Source organism: Saimiri boliviensis, chromosome 1 (genome assembly GCF_048565385.1).
Source record: "Saimiri boliviensis isolate mSaiBol1 chromosome 1, mSaiBol1.pri, whole genome shotgun sequence".
In the NCBI taxonomy this organism is placed as follows: domain Eukaryota; kingdom Metazoa; phylum Chordata; class Mammalia; order Primates; family Cebidae; genus Saimiri; species Saimiri boliviensis.
In genome coordinates this window covers 169753591-169768739 of record NC_133449.1, presented here as the reverse complement: position 1 = coordinate 169768739, position 15149 = coordinate 169753591, and the positions used below count along the sequence as shown (strand labels likewise).

The window sequence follows — 15149 nt, the reverse complement described above, 5'->3', positions numbered from 1 at the left end:
AACTCACCAACTCAGGATGGGAAGTCGACTCACTGGAATTACAAAGTGGAAATAAGGCCCCAGATGTATCACCACAAAGTATGTCTTGTCCTGAACTCAACTGCTCGCTACATTTTAGGAAATTAAATTCCGTCTTTCCTGTATGTGCAACACATAGGTTGTAGGAATAAGGCAAAGTCCCCTCACTGTAGTTAGGGGGAACCACAGGTCCGGACTTGACACAGAGACCAGGTTGGAAGCAGCTCCAGGCGGCGGGGCTGAAGGAGCGTCGCAAGCGAAAGGCAATGGCCAGAATCACGGCCAGGAGGAAGAGCACTGAGATCAAGGCCAAGGCCACCACTAGGTAAAACTGCAGCTCCGACTGGGGATCAGAGGGCTCAGGGCGGTCAGTGATATCCGGAAGCACTTCCTGCAAGCTGTCGGCAAAGACCAGGTGCAGTGTGGCGGTGGCAGAGAGTGGCGGCTGTCCACCGTCACGCACAGCGACCAGCAGGCGCTGGCGGGCTGCGTCCCTGTCGCCCAAAGCGCGCGCCGTGCGTACCTCGCCAGTGCGCAGCCCCAGGCTGAAGAGCCCGGGCTCGCTGGCCTGCAGCACATGGTAGGACAGCCAGGCATTGTGTCCTGAGTCTGCGTCCACCGCCACCACCTTGGTCACCAGGTAGCCGGGCTCTGCAGCTCGCGGCACCATATCGAAGAGCGCAGAGCCGTCGGGCCCCAGCGCGGGGTACAGCACCCGCGGGGCGTTGTCGTTGCGGTCGCTCACCAACACGCGCAGGCTCACGTTAGCGCTGAGTGCAGGCGAGCCGTGGTCGCGGGCCTGCAGCGTGAGCTCGAAAGCGCGCAGCAGCTCGTAGTCAAAGGTACGTTGAGCGAACACCACCCCGCTCTGCGCGCTCACGGACACATAAGACGCCAGGGCCAGAGGCTCTAGGTCGCTGGCCACGATGGAGTAGAACACTTGGCCATTCAACCCCAAGTCCGGGTCAGAGGCACTGACTTGCGCGATGGAGACTCCAGGAGGATTGTTCTCCGCTACGCTGACCCAATAGGAAGCCTGGTGGAAAACCGGAGCGTTATCATTGACGTCGCTGATACGTAGGATGACACTTATGCTGGAGGAGAGGGGCGGTTTGCCCCTGTCAGTGGCTGTGATGGTGACATTGTACTCCGGGGTCTGCTCTCGGTCCAGGGTTCCATCTGTTACCAACTTATATGAATTTTTGGACGAAGAGATAATCTTAAAAGGGATTTCACCCTCTAATCGACAATTAACCTCCCCATTTTCCTCAGAATCTTGGTCATGTATTTTGATCAAAGCAATTAGTGTTCCGGGCACCGCATTTTCCAGAATCATTTCAAGTAGAGAATGGAATGTAACTTCTGGGCTATTGTCATTTTCATCTTGAATGTCAACTTCAACTGTACATTGTGCGACCAGTCCTCCACCATCTCTTGCTTCTACCACCATTGAATATTCCTTGATTTCTTCAAAATCCAGTTTCTTTTGAGTTGTAATTTCCCCGCTCTTTGAATTCAGACCAAATATTTGCCCGGTTCTGTAGAAGGAATAAGTAATTTCTGAGTTGACGCCCTCGTCTTGGTCGGTGGCTGACACTCGCAGCACAGTGGTGCCTAGTGGCACGTTTTCCGGAAGGCTGACTCTGTACACGTCCTGATTGAATACAGGGGGATTATCATTGGCGTCAGTTACCTGGATCCGGAGCTCAGTGGTGCCGCTTAGGGGTGGATCTCCACCGTCCAGGGCAGTCAGGACTAAACGATGGTAACTCTGTTGTTCCCGGTCTAAGGTTTTCTCCAATGCCAGTTCCGGATATTTACTACCATCTTGTTTCTGCTTAATTGTTAATGAGAAACTTGGGTTAAGAGAGAGTTTATACTTCTGTAGAGAGTTTAAGCCAATATCTGCATCTTCTGCTATTTCTAATATAAACCGTGTGCCAGGCTGTGCAGACTCGCTTATTTGCAGCTCAAAGGAATTTTGCGTGAATTTTGGTGTGTGGTCATTAATGTCCTCGATCTCCACATTCACGTGATAAAAGTTCAGTGGATTTTCAGCAACAGCCTCAAATTCCAGAGCACAAGTTGGATTCTTCCCGCAGATCTCCTCCCTGTCTAGCCTGCTGCTCACAAGCAAGTCCCCGCTCTCTGCGCTCACCGTGAAGTAAGGCTTCTCCGAACTGACGCGCAGTTTTCGAGTCGGTAACTCCTGGACGCTGAACCCCAGGTCCTTGGCCAGGTTCCCCACTACCGAGCCCTTGGGCATTTCCTCAGGAATCCTGTAGCGAATCTGCTCACCGAGCGCCGGGCAGAACAAAGGCAGCAGGAAGAGAAAGAGCCCAGGTCGCCTCTCAGCCCGGCCCCGCTCCCCGGCGCAGCTCCCCATCCCTCTTACTCTCCTCAGCTTGCTCACCAGCCTGGAGTCGCCGGGTTACAAATAACCTCTGTATTGCAGATTTTCGGATGTCCGAAAGGCCTTTCTTTAGTTCCAGTTCCAGTTCCAGTTCAGGAAGAGATTCTTCTTTTTCCGAGGAGGAAGCGGTGTAAAGGCTGGTGCTGGTGAGTCTGAGCTGGGGCTGCCCTGGAAAGTGCGCTGCGGCTGCGCGAGGAGATCTGGCGCGCCAGGCTCTCCACTTTGGCCAACAGCGGCGCCCAGAGTCAGCACTAGGAAACTACAGCCTCTGCTGCTTCAGTTTAACCAGTGCAGTAATTGTATTGCGTGCGTAACTTAACAAGCAAAGCTTTTACCTTCATGTATTTAATAACAAATTATAACCCCCTCTTTAATGTAGCTTTCTACTGTTTCCAAATTGATAGAATTATCGCATAGAGTTTTTACACAAACCTGCATACAGTCTTTCACCATTCTGCAAACATACCTTGAACTAGCTAGAGCTAAGTATTGCCCTTGTCACTGGCAATAAAATAATGAATAAGATACATGTCTTGCACTCAGAGAGTTTATACTATGCTGATTTCAAAAAATCATTTTTCTTTATTAGCTATGATATGTGGAAACAATTTTATCATTCTTCTGTTCATTTCTATAATTTCCACCACTCAATATTTCTACTATTTTACATTACACGTATTAGGGAAATCTATACTATTTAAAATTATTTTGTAAAGTCGTGGCAAATTTGTACTAATCTCCAAACACCTCCTCTTCCTGACAATATTAATATCTTTTTAAAAATAATGTATCTTTACTCTTCTTCAGAAAATATTCCTTCAAGTATATTGCCCATATGATGTAGCCAAGAAATGATATACACTGCTATGTTGCCCTTCTTCATATCCCAAAATACTTGTCTTATGTCATATCTTTTATAGTACATAAATTCATTCATTCTTCTTCTTCTTCTTTTTTTTTTTTAAAGACGGGGTTTCACCTTGTTGGTCAGGCTGGTCTTGAACTCCTGACCTTAGGTGATCTTCCCCCCTTGGCCTCCAAAATGCTTGGATTACAGGTGTGAGCCACCATGCCCGGTCCATGAATTCATTCTTAAGAGTTATTGGGGAAATGCTTATCTATTCTGCAATACAAGGTACAAAGGGATATTCTAGTGGACTGCATTATTACCCTATCTATATACCGTCATTTTACTGAAGAAATAACTTTGGAATTGAATAAATTAAGTTCATAAGTTTATTTACATAAATTTGTAGAATATGGTGACATTGGTCAACCTTATTTAGTCCATTTGTCAGATGAATAAAAACAACTAGCCAACGTTTTTAGGGAGAGTAAAAATTTTCTTTCCTACCAGGGCAACTTTCATCACAGTTTTTAAAATTGCATAGTGCCAATGATATATTGTCCTCTCAAATGTGTATCCAAATGGTACACAAACTATGAGGTTAACTCCCATTCCACTGAATATATACCAAACAGTAGAACACTACACAATACTTAGGAAATATCCATTTCATTAATAACAAAAATATATTGGGTCATCTTCTACCTTATAATAATTCAGGGATTAGCTTTATTCAAATGCTACAAGAAGGAATGCAGGAATACAGGAATGAGCAGCATAGACCAAGTTATTCCCTCCCCCCCTCCTTTTTTTTTTTTTTTTTTTTTTTGAGACAGAGTCTCACTCTGTCACCAGGCTGGAATGCAGTGGTGTGTTCTTGGCTCACTGCAACCTCCAACTCCCTGGTTCAAGTGATTCTCCTGCCTCAGCCTCCCAAGTAGCTGGGATTACAGGCATGTGCCACCAGGTACAGCTAAGTTTTGTATTTTTAGTAGAGACGGGGTTTCACCATGTTGGCTAGGATGGTCTGGATCTCCTGACCGCGTGATCCACCTGCCTCGGCCTCCCAAAGTGATGGGATTACAGGTGTGAGACACTGCATCTGGCTCTGAGTTATTACTATTAATGTTAGTTTTTTAAGGGCAGGGTCTGGTTTTGTCACCTAGGCTGGAGTGTAGTGACATGATCATAGCTCACTGCAGTTTCAAACTCCTGGGCTCAAGCGGGCCTCCTGCCTCAGCCTTCCAAAGTGCTGGAATTTCAGACATAAGCCCCGATGTCCAGTCAAGACTGAATAACTTTAATGAAATCGATCAGCTTATTTAGAATGTGTGTACCTGAAACGTTGGTTCTTAAAATCAACATTCTCACCATTTTACATCGATGCACAACCAAACCAGCTCATTGGAATTCTATTGAAATATATTCTTGCGTCTTTTATGAAAGTCACTTTCAACAGTTGAAAACCACATTTTAATTCAGATCTAATGTTTTGCTTTTCTTTTGTGTTTGGTGGAACAATGGACATTCTACGCTTTTAGATGTCATGTCTCCATGGGCATGGAGCCGACTCTCCATGGGCATGGCTACTAAATGTTAAGTATGCGTGACATACTTATCTCCCATCAAGATCCATCTTTAAAGTTTGTTCATGTTTTGAAAGATGGTAAGAAGAAAAGTTTTGAAGGGCACTCTTACAGAAACAGGGCTCAGAAAAGAGGTTAAAAATGGAGAAATCTACAAGAGCATGGTTACAGGTTCAAATGCTAAACATAACTAAAAATTCTGAGATACATTTTACTTTTACTAAGCTAATAAAAGGCTTTAGATTTCTTGATAATTTTTTGAAGTTCTAATTTAAGATACATACACGCACACACACATGCGCACACGAACAATAGCAAAATTACCAGTATGGATGGGTAGGTACTTCTTAAGTGAATGAGTGGTCATAGAAATAAAATACTGGAAGCCTTAAAATTGTTGAACAATCTTTTCCAAGCTGTTCAAAAGCAAATGAAACAACAACCTATGACTATTAGAGTTCAGTGTTATAGTAACCCCACCAAAATACCAAAACTCTGTGATACGTCTTAAAAATTATATCTTTACAATGTTTTTCAAAACACATAATTTATGCCAAATAAAATTCATCTGGAAATTAAAAGCAAGCAAAAAAACTAAACTCACCTGACCATGATCAGCTTCATTCTTACATTCATGAAAATCTATGGATGTTAATAAAGAATCATTTTTCTCACAGCTCTCCTGACTGATGAGAGTGTCTGCATAGTTGGGCTGGGGAAAGATCAGGTGACTCTTCCGCGAGTCTGTGGTGAGGGAGACTTCGTGGGAATAGGTCTGCAGAAAAGCCTGTACCTCCTCAACACCCACTAAATGTGAGGCAGGCACACCCGCCAATCTGCCACCGGAATCCTGGAGCAGGCGTGACTTGTGCCAGCGCCTCAGCCTGAGCCCCAGAAGCACAACAACAAAGGCGAGGAAGACACAGGAGACTGCAGCCACCGCCACCACGAGATAGAGTGTGAGGCCCGAATCGTCCGGGTCCACCGATGGCTTCAGATTGCCCAGCTCGGCCAGGACTTCGGGGATGCTGTCGGCCACAGCCACGGTGAGCGTGACAGTGGCCGAGAGAGGGGGCTGGCCATGGTCCTGGACGGCCACCACGAGGCTCTGTTTGAGCGCGTCTCTGTCCAGTAGGGCCCGCGCCGTGCGCACCTCGCCCGTGTGCAGCCCCACCGTGAAGAGTCCAGGCTCGCTGGCCTTGAGCAGGCGGTAGGACAGCCAGGCGTTCTGGCCCGAGTCTCTATCCACCGCCACCACCTTGGTCACCAGGTAGCCGGGCTCTGCGGAGCGGGGCGCCAGCTCCACCCCGGTGGAATCGTCTGTGGGGAGGGCGGGGTACAGGATCTCGGGCGTATTGTCGTTCTGGTCCAGCACGAACAGGCTCAGTGACACGTTGCTGCTGAGGGGCGGGTCCCCGCTGTCGCTGGCTGTCACCAGTAGCTGAAGGTCTCTGATCTGCTCATAGTCGAAAGATTGCAGTGCATACAGGACACCGGTGTCAGAGTTGATGGAGATGTAGGAGGACAGAGGTGCCCCCTGCAGCGTGTTCTCCATTACAGAGTAAGTGACTTGGGCATTCTCCTGGCTGTCGGGATCGTGTGCAGTCAAGGAGAAGATGGAGGCTCCTCTCAGGTTGTTCTCTAGGATATAGGCTGAGTAGGAGGCATGAGGGAAAGTAGGAGGGTTGTCGTTAATGTCTGCCACGTGCAGGGTGATGTGAGTTTCAGTGGACAGAGGCGGTGTTCCTAGATCTGAAGCCATCACTGTGATATTGTAGATAGAGACATTTTCTCTGTCCAAATATTTCCATGTTACTAACCTATAATAATTATCTATTGACTTTTCTAATTTAAAAGGTAAATTATCACGTGTGTAACAGACAATGTGACCATTCTTTCCAGAGTCTCGATCATGCACACTCAAGAAGGCAACTACTGTCCCAGGAAGAGAATTTTCTAACACTGGGCTAAACAAAGACGTAATGATCACTTCTGGTCTATTGTCATTTACATCTTCCACAGAAATGAGCAATTTGGTCCTCCCAAGAAGTGCCCCCACATCTTCGGCTTGTATTTCCATTTCATAAAACGAACATTCTTCATAATCTAGGCTTTTTGCTATTGATATTTCCCCAGTATTTTCATTAAGCTGGAATAGCAGAGATTGCTTTTCATTAATTTTCCGGAATTTGTATGCCACTTTTCCGTTGGTTCCCTCATCTGGGTCGCTGGCTGTTACAGTAAGCAGCCGGGTCCCTGGGGGCACGTTCTCAAGCACTTTCACTCGGTAAATCGGTTGAGCAAAAACCGGGGCATTATCATTTGTATCCAACACTGTCATATGGATGCGTACTGTGCTGGAGCGACGAGGCTCGCCGCCATCCGAGGCCGTGAGGACCAGGTGGTGAGCAGCCTCTTCCTCCCTGTCCAGGGTGCGCTCCAGCACCAGCTCTGGGTTTATGGCTCCATCATCTCCAGTCTGCACGTCCAGGGAGAAGTGGTGATTGGGGCTGAGCTGGTAGCTCTGGAGGGAGTTCACGCCCACATCTGGGTCAACAGCTTCTGGGAGTGGATAACGTGTCCCAGGAACCGCGATTTCATTAATTTTTACTTCCAGATCTTCGACCTGGAATTTTGGGTTATTATCGTTAATATCAATTATTTCTACTTCTATCCCAAATAGTTTTCCTTTATCCTCGACCAGGATGTTAATATTTATCAGACACCGCGGGCTCTGAGCGCAGAGCTCCTCCCGGTCTATCCTACCCGAAGTGACCAAGCTGCCGCTGCGGGGGTTCAGAGCAAAGAGCTGCGTCCTACCTCTGGAGACGATGCGGACTCCGTGCTTCGCCAGCTCCCGGGGCTCCAGCCGCAGGTCCTTGGAGATATTACCCACGAAAGAGCCTTTGTCTGTCTCTTCTGGCACCGAGTAGCGAATCTGTCCCCTCCCGACCTCCCACAGTGTACCCAGCAGCGCGCACAGCAGGATTAGCTCGCCGCGTCTGGGGCGATTCCGTGAAGTGGCCATTGTTTTGCAGCAGAATCCTCTCAGAATCTTCACTGTGCATACGTGTATCTTATTTAGTTTCTTGCCGCAGCTATGGAGATGATAATCCTCCGGAAACCTGGAGTTCCTCCAAACAGAGGTGGGGTTTCGCCGCAGTCCAGCAGTTAGTTTGTGGGATCTGCGGGTCTTTGTGAGGTGTGAGATCTGAGTGTTTTCGGTTGCATTTCTCTCCCAGTAGGTGAACAGCGGCGCTTAGAGTCCTAAGTAGTTACTGCACTGAGATACAGATTACTTCTCAATGCAATACTCTGCTAGATTACTGAGAAAAAATATACCATTTGCTTATTTATTTGATTTATCCCTAAACACATATTTTAAAAGAAACAGCCAAAGAATGAGATGAATGTTTTATTTGGTGTTATTAAATGATCACATTAGATCAGAATGATCAGATTGTAGCATCGGATTACTCACATTTCTGCAATACATTTGGTCTTCAAAAAACTAACATGATACTTTCATTTCCCATTGTGCTCTAAGCTTTACTGTAAATGTCTCCAATATACACTAACAAATAATTAAGAACTTCAGTTGTCAAAAGAAATTAATTTATCTTAAGACTAAAATAGACCTACTGGAGATGACTGACTCAGAAATTGTTTTTTTTTTTTTTTTTGTTTAAACTACTTAATCATATAGAAGCTTTCTATAGTAGTTTACTTAAGTTGTTACTGTTAAATTATCCTTCTAAATGCCACTTGAACTACACATTGATAATGTTTTCATATAAAAACTGAAATTTCAATAGGATAAATGCTTTAACCATTGCAGTTTTATGAGATATTATATTGTTTTACTATTTTATTTACATTGTTTATATTTTTCTATTTGAATACTTGAAAGGTACAGACGAATATACAATAAAAGCAAAGCACCATCTCATCCCTTCTACCAAAGAGATGATTACATTTTAAAGCAGACTTCACTTTTTAAGGTAGACATATATTCTGAAGTCAACTTTACCTACTTTAATCTAAAGAACTGCAAAAAGTAATGACTACATAATGCTTCCTAAGAAGTCAAACAATAAATGTGAATACAAAAAAGTCTCTTTCCCTTCAAGACGAGCCTAAGCAACACAGATCAGCCTACTTCACCCTTCCTTTGAAGAATGGTATAACAGTTTTTTAACTGACTAAAACTTTCCTAAAACAATTCATTAGATCTGAAAACTTTATATTTTTCTGTGAATATATTTTCTTATGCATATGGAAAACTGAGTAGACAATGGAAACTATACCAGTTAAATTTGTGAAGGAAAATATTGTTTCTATTAAAAATAGAAAAATTAGCCAGGTCTGGTGGCATAAGCCTGAGTTCCAGCTAGTCAGGAGGGTGATGCAGAAGGATTGCTTGAGCCCAGGAGTTTGAGGCTGCAGTGAGCTATCACTGTGCCGCTGCACTACAGCATGAGTGATAGAGACTTTGTTTCAAAAAAAAAAAAAAAAAAAAAGGAAAAAGAAAAAAGAGAAAAAGAATCGAAAGAGGTCTCTTTCCTTCAGCAATTTGTTTGTTTGCTTGTTTGTTTGTTTTGAGATGGAGTTTCGCTCTTGTTACCCAGGCTGGAGTGCAATGGCGTGAGCTCAGCTCACCGCAACCTCCGCCTCCTGAGTTCAGGCAATTCTCCTGCCTCAGCCTCCTGAGTAGCTGGGACTACAGGCATGTGCCACCATGCCCAGCTAATTTTTTGTATTTTTAGTAGAGACGGGGTTTCACCATGTTGACCAGGATGGTCTCGATCTCTTGACCTCGTGATCCACCCTCCTCGGCCTCCCAAAGTGATGGGATTACAGGCGTGAGCCACTGCACCCGGCCCTCCTTCAGCAATTTGTAAAGTGACCATTAATTGAAGCAGTTGCTTAGAGATACCTAGCAAAAGACTCATATAATGTTCCTTGGTATTTTGTATGCACACCAGATTGACAGTTTCATCTAAAAATTTGAAAAACTCAAGACTATATTTATCTCCTAGAGATAGCAAAATGATTAGAAGACCTCCAGCTATATTAGTTTAGGGCTACAGAAAAGGCAGTTATACATCATATATTAGGGTTGTGTGTGAGAGGAACAACAGACACAAAACATTGTCTTTTCTTTACTGGAGGACACAGAATGAGCTTGACAACAGTCTAATCCTGAAACTCTATATTGTAAGTAAGGAGAATCTGCTTTTGATCTTCTAATGAGCATGGAAGACCTTTTTCTAAGTAAAAGGATCACATACACACACACACACACACACACACACACACACACACACACAGCATACACCGCGTACAAGGGGTCCATGGACATAAAAATCCAGCTGAAGACTCCTTATTGTAGGAATATTTGAAATAAAAGGGAAGTTAACACAAGAAATAAAATGGTAGACGAGTATGGAGATCATACCAGCTAAATTAGTGAAGAAAAATATTGAAGTTTAGCTTAATTTCCTTGCTTAATATTTTTATATTTATGGTATGTCCAAGCTGAAGGAAGTAGTCATCGTATATTAGGCAACAAGAAGGAAAATGTATGGGAAAATCTCATTCACTTTTTAGGAGAGTCAACACTGTCTAACATTTTCACTTTGTGGTTAAAACCACATCCTCATTGCTTTGTAAATCTAAGCTCCGTTAAAAAACAAGCAAACAAATGTTGGGCCACACAATTGCTCTTACTTCACTCCTCCTTTGAAGAATGGTATGATAGCTTTTTAACTGACTAGGACATTCCCAAAATGATTCATGAGATCTAAAAATTACATATTTTCCTGTGAATATATATATTTTCCTATGAATATAGAGAAATGGATTGGCAATGTGAAGAAAGTTATATTTAAAGGAAACTCACCCGATGGGAAGTCGATTCGCTGGAATTACAAAGTGGAAATAAGGCCCCAGATGTATCACCACAAAGTATGTCTTGTCCTGAACTCAACTGCTCACTACATTTGAGGAAATTAAATTCCGTCTTTCCTGTATGTGCAACACATAGATTGTAGGAATAAGGCAAAGTCCCCTGGCTGTAGTTGGGGGGAACCACAGGTCCAGACTTGACACAGAGACCAGGTTGGAAGCAGCTCCAGGCGGTGGGGCTGAAGGAGCGTCGCAAGCGAAAGGCAATGGCCAGAATCACGGCCAGGAGGAAGAGCACTGAGATCAAGGCCAAGGCCACCACTAGATAAAACTGCAGCTCCGACTGGGGGTCAGAGGGCTCAGGGCGGTCAGTGATATCCGGCAGCACTTCCTGCAAGCTGTCGGCAAAGACCAGGTGCAGTGTGGCGGTGGCAGAGAGTGGCGGCTGTCCACCGTCACGCACAGCGACCAGCAGGCGCTGGCGGGCTGAGTCCCTGTCGCCCAAGGCACGCGCTGTGCGCACTTCGCCCGTGCGCAGCCCCAGGCTGAAGAGCCCGGGCTCGCTGGCCTGCAGCACATGGTAGGACAGCCAGGCATTGTGTCCTGAGTCTGCGTCCACCGCCACCACCTTGGTCACCAGGTAGCCGGGCTCTGCAGCGCGCGGCACCATATCGAAAAGTGCAGAGCCGTCAGGCCCCAGCGCGGGGTACAGCACCCGCGGGGCGTTGTCATTATGGTCATTCACCAACACGCGCAGGCTCACGTTGGCGCTGAGTGTAGGCGAGCCGTGGTCGCGGGCCTGCAGCGTGAGCTCGAAGGAGCGCAGCTGCTCGTAGTCGAAAGCACGCTGCGCGAACACCACCCCGCTCTGTGCGCTCACGGACACGTAGGACGACAGCTCCCGAGGCTCCAGGTCACTGGCCACGATGGAGTAGGAGACTTGGCCATTAGGTCCCAAGTCGGGATCGGAAGCGCTGACTTGTGAAATAGAGGCTCCAGGAGGGTTGTTCTCTGACACATAGACTATGTAGGCAGGCTGTGAGAAAACCGGAGCGTTGTCATTTACATCGCCAATATGCAGGGTGATGCTGGAACTGGAGGAGAGGGGAGGCTTGCCCCGGTCTGTGGCCGTAATAGTGATATTGTACTCTGGATTCTGCTCGCGGTCTAGAAGAGCATCTGTCACTAATTTATACGTGTTTCTTGAAGAAGTTAGTATTTTAAACGGAACATCACCTTCCAATTTACAAGTAACTTCTCCATTGTGTTTGGAATCCTTGTCACGCACTTTGAGCAAAGCAATATGTGTTCCCAGCTCGGCGTCCTCCATAATCAGGTTGGGTAGAGATTGGAATATCACTTCTGGGACGTTGTCGTTTTCATCTATGACTTCTACCTCCACTGTGCATTGCGCAATCATTCCTCCACCGTCCCTTGCTTCTAAAACTATGGAATATTCTTTGACTTCTTCAAAATCTAATGTATTTAAAACAGTTATTTCCCCGGTGTTGGAGTTCAGGTCAAACTGGGTGATCTGACCAGCTTCACTGAAAGAGAAAGTGATCTCAGCATTGACACCCTCATCCTGGTCCGTGGCAGTCACCTGTAGCACCGTGGTCCCCGGGTACACATTTTCCGAAAGTCTCACCCTGTATACGTCTTGACTGAAAACTGGAGCATTATCATTGGCATCAGTCACTAGAACCCGTATTTGTGCAGTGCTGCTTAGGGGTGGAGCCCCAAAGTCCAAGGCAGTCAAAGTCAAGTGGTAGGATTTCTGCTTTTCTCGGTCCAAAGGTGTCTTCAATACCAGCTCAGGGTACTTACTGCCATCTGATTTCTCTTTATTTGTCAGTGAGAAATGATCACTGAGACTGAGTTGGTAACTCTGCAATGTGTTGCTACCAATATCTGCATCATGGGCAGATCCTAATATAAATCGTGTGCCAGGCTGTGCAGACTCGCTTATTTGCAGCTCAAAGGAATTTTGCGTGAATTTTGGTGTGTGGTCATTAATGTCCTCGATCTCCACATTCACGTGATAAAAGTTCAGTGGATTTTCAGCAACAGCCTCAAATTCCAGAGCACAAGTTGGATTCTTCCCGCAGATCTCCTCCCTGTCTAGCCTGATGCTCACAAGCAAGTCCCCGCTCTCTGCGCTCACCGTGAAGTAAGGCTTCTCCGAACTGACGCGCAGTTTTCGAGTCGGTAACTCCTGGACGCTGAACCCCAGGTCCTTGGCCAGGTTCCCCACTACCGAGCCCTTGGGCATTTCCTCAGGAATCCTGTAGCGAATCTGCTCACCGAGCGCCGGGCAGAACAAAGGCAGCAGGAAGAGAAAGAGCCCAGGTCGCCTCTCAGCCCGGCCCCGCTCCCCGGCGCAGCTCCCCATCCCTCTTACTCTCCTCAGCTTGCTCACCAGCCTGGAGTCGCCGGGTTACAAATAACCTCTGTATTGCAGATTTTCGGATGTCCGAAAGGCCTTTCTTTAGTTCCAGTTCCAGTTCCAGTTCAGGAAGAGATTCTTCTTTTTCCGAGGAGGAAGCGGTGTAAAGGCTGGTGCTGGTGAGTCTGAGCTGGGGCTGCCCTGGAAAGTGCGCTGCGGCTGCGCGAGGAGATCTGGCGCGCCAGGCTCTCCACTTTGGCCAACAGCGGCGCCCAGAGTCAGCACTAGGAAACTACAGCCTCTGCTGCTTCAGTTTAACCAGTGCAGTAACTGTATCTGTGTGCCTAACTGAAAGAACAAAAACTACGTGGATATGTCTACATATTTAATGATGTCTAAAGATGTACTCTTAGAAATGAATTCATCCTAATTTTGAAGATTTTTAGGCAAATCATGTGGATTCAATAAACATCTGTTTATTGACATAAGCTTTCCCCAGTCTTCAAACATGCACTGTCTATACAAAGCTAGCCATAACACAGACTTGGCCTAAACCACCTTAGAGCAGAGTAATTTTGCATACTTACTTATTAGCAATATACTGGATATATTTTATCTTTCTTTCATTGTTCCTAACATTTTCTCGCTTTTCTAAGTATCTCCAAATTTATTTCAACTTTTTTTTTTCTGGAGAGTATCATTAATGCCAAAATTGCCTTTTAGAAGGTGCAATTTATACTTATTTTCAAATACATCTCCTTTCCCAATAGTTTCAGTGATTTCATTACAGGAATATTATGTGATTCTCATTTCAATGATCACAGGCAATACCTATTCCTCTCCTACTCATTACACAATTATTTTCCTGGTTACAAAATACAACATTCATCTTCAAAGTTATCAAGGGGATAATATGCAGCATCAAAACACAAAGTCATTGAGGTCTGCTGCACTGAAGCACTGCTTCCTACCTCTGCACCTACATTCTTTGACGACCTCAGAATTGAAGGAAACAATCCCTGGAAAGTTTGATTACAATAGCTTACTGAGTTTAGGGATTATGTCTCTCCATTGCCTAAAAATAATTGTATGCATCTAATAAATTTTGGTCTGGAGATTTTCCTTTTTTCTTTTTGAGGCAGAGTCTTGCTCTGATACCAGGCTGGAGTGCAGTGGCACAATCTCAGCTCACTGCAACTTCCACCTCCCTGTTCAAGTGATTCCTCCACTTCAGCCTCCCCAGTAGCTGGGATTACAAGCACACCACCATGCCTGGCTAATTTTGTATTTTTTAGTACAAATGGGGCTTCACCATGTTGGTCAGGTTTGTCTTGATCTCTTGACTTCGTGATCCACCCGCCTCAGCCTCCCAAAGTGTTGGGATTACAGGCGTGAGCCACCGCACCCTGCCCAGGAGATTTTCTTTTACAAAATAGCTTATAACCATATTTCTGCCACAGGACCTTCCCTCGGTAACATTGTTAGTGTCAGCAACATTGTCTTCTACCCCAAGTGATTTAACAACTAAAATATAGACACAGCAGAACTTGTAAAATGTATCTCCCACCACCATTGTACAGTCGATCATGTGCAAAGTACCACCAAATACAACACTAGTCTAAAAAGAAGTCTTTTTTCTTTTAAGAGACAGAGTCTTGCATATTATCTAGGAGGGCCTCCAATTCCTGGGTTCAAGCTGTCCTCTTGCCTCAGCCTCCCATTCAGGTGGACTACAGCTTGTAACACCATATCTGGCTAAAAGTGTCATTTTAATTAATACTCAAAGGTCTCTGGAATCAAGATTACCTTGTCATCCACCCCTTCTCACTGACAATCACTTGATATAGAAAAGAACACGGAAGTAGTTAATGTTATACAAAAGAACATGGAAGTAGTTAATCCCAGATTGGGTTACTTCCAATTGAATTTTTCAATATACTTAATGAATAAAACCAACTACTGGTCTAGGATCTGTGTACATAAGATGGCCTA

At 45.3% G+C, this 15149-nt stretch overlaps 1 protein-coding gene across 15 annotated transcripts in view; it reads right to left on the bottom strand.

The window, feature by feature from the left end:
* Positions 1-15149, bottom strand: part of LOC101029820 (protocadherin gamma-C4) — a 186330-nt gene that overhangs the window by 114306 nt on the left and 56875 nt on the right. The window contains exons 1-2 of one of the 15 annotated variants that reach the window (XM_074380833.1): positions 10767-14526; positions 7898-8190 (exon numbers count right to left, since the gene is read on the bottom strand). The exons of 11 other annotated variants lie outside the window; for them this stretch is intronic. In XM_074380833.1, coding sequence (XP_074236934.1) covers positions 8188-8190; positions 10767-13163 — 2400 coding nt within the window. In that variant the 5' untranslated portion in view covers positions 13164-14526 and the 3' untranslated portion in view covers positions 7898-8187. 3 more of the 15 variants (XM_010338175.3, XM_074380753.1, XM_010338173.3) reach the window with 3 other exon arrangements.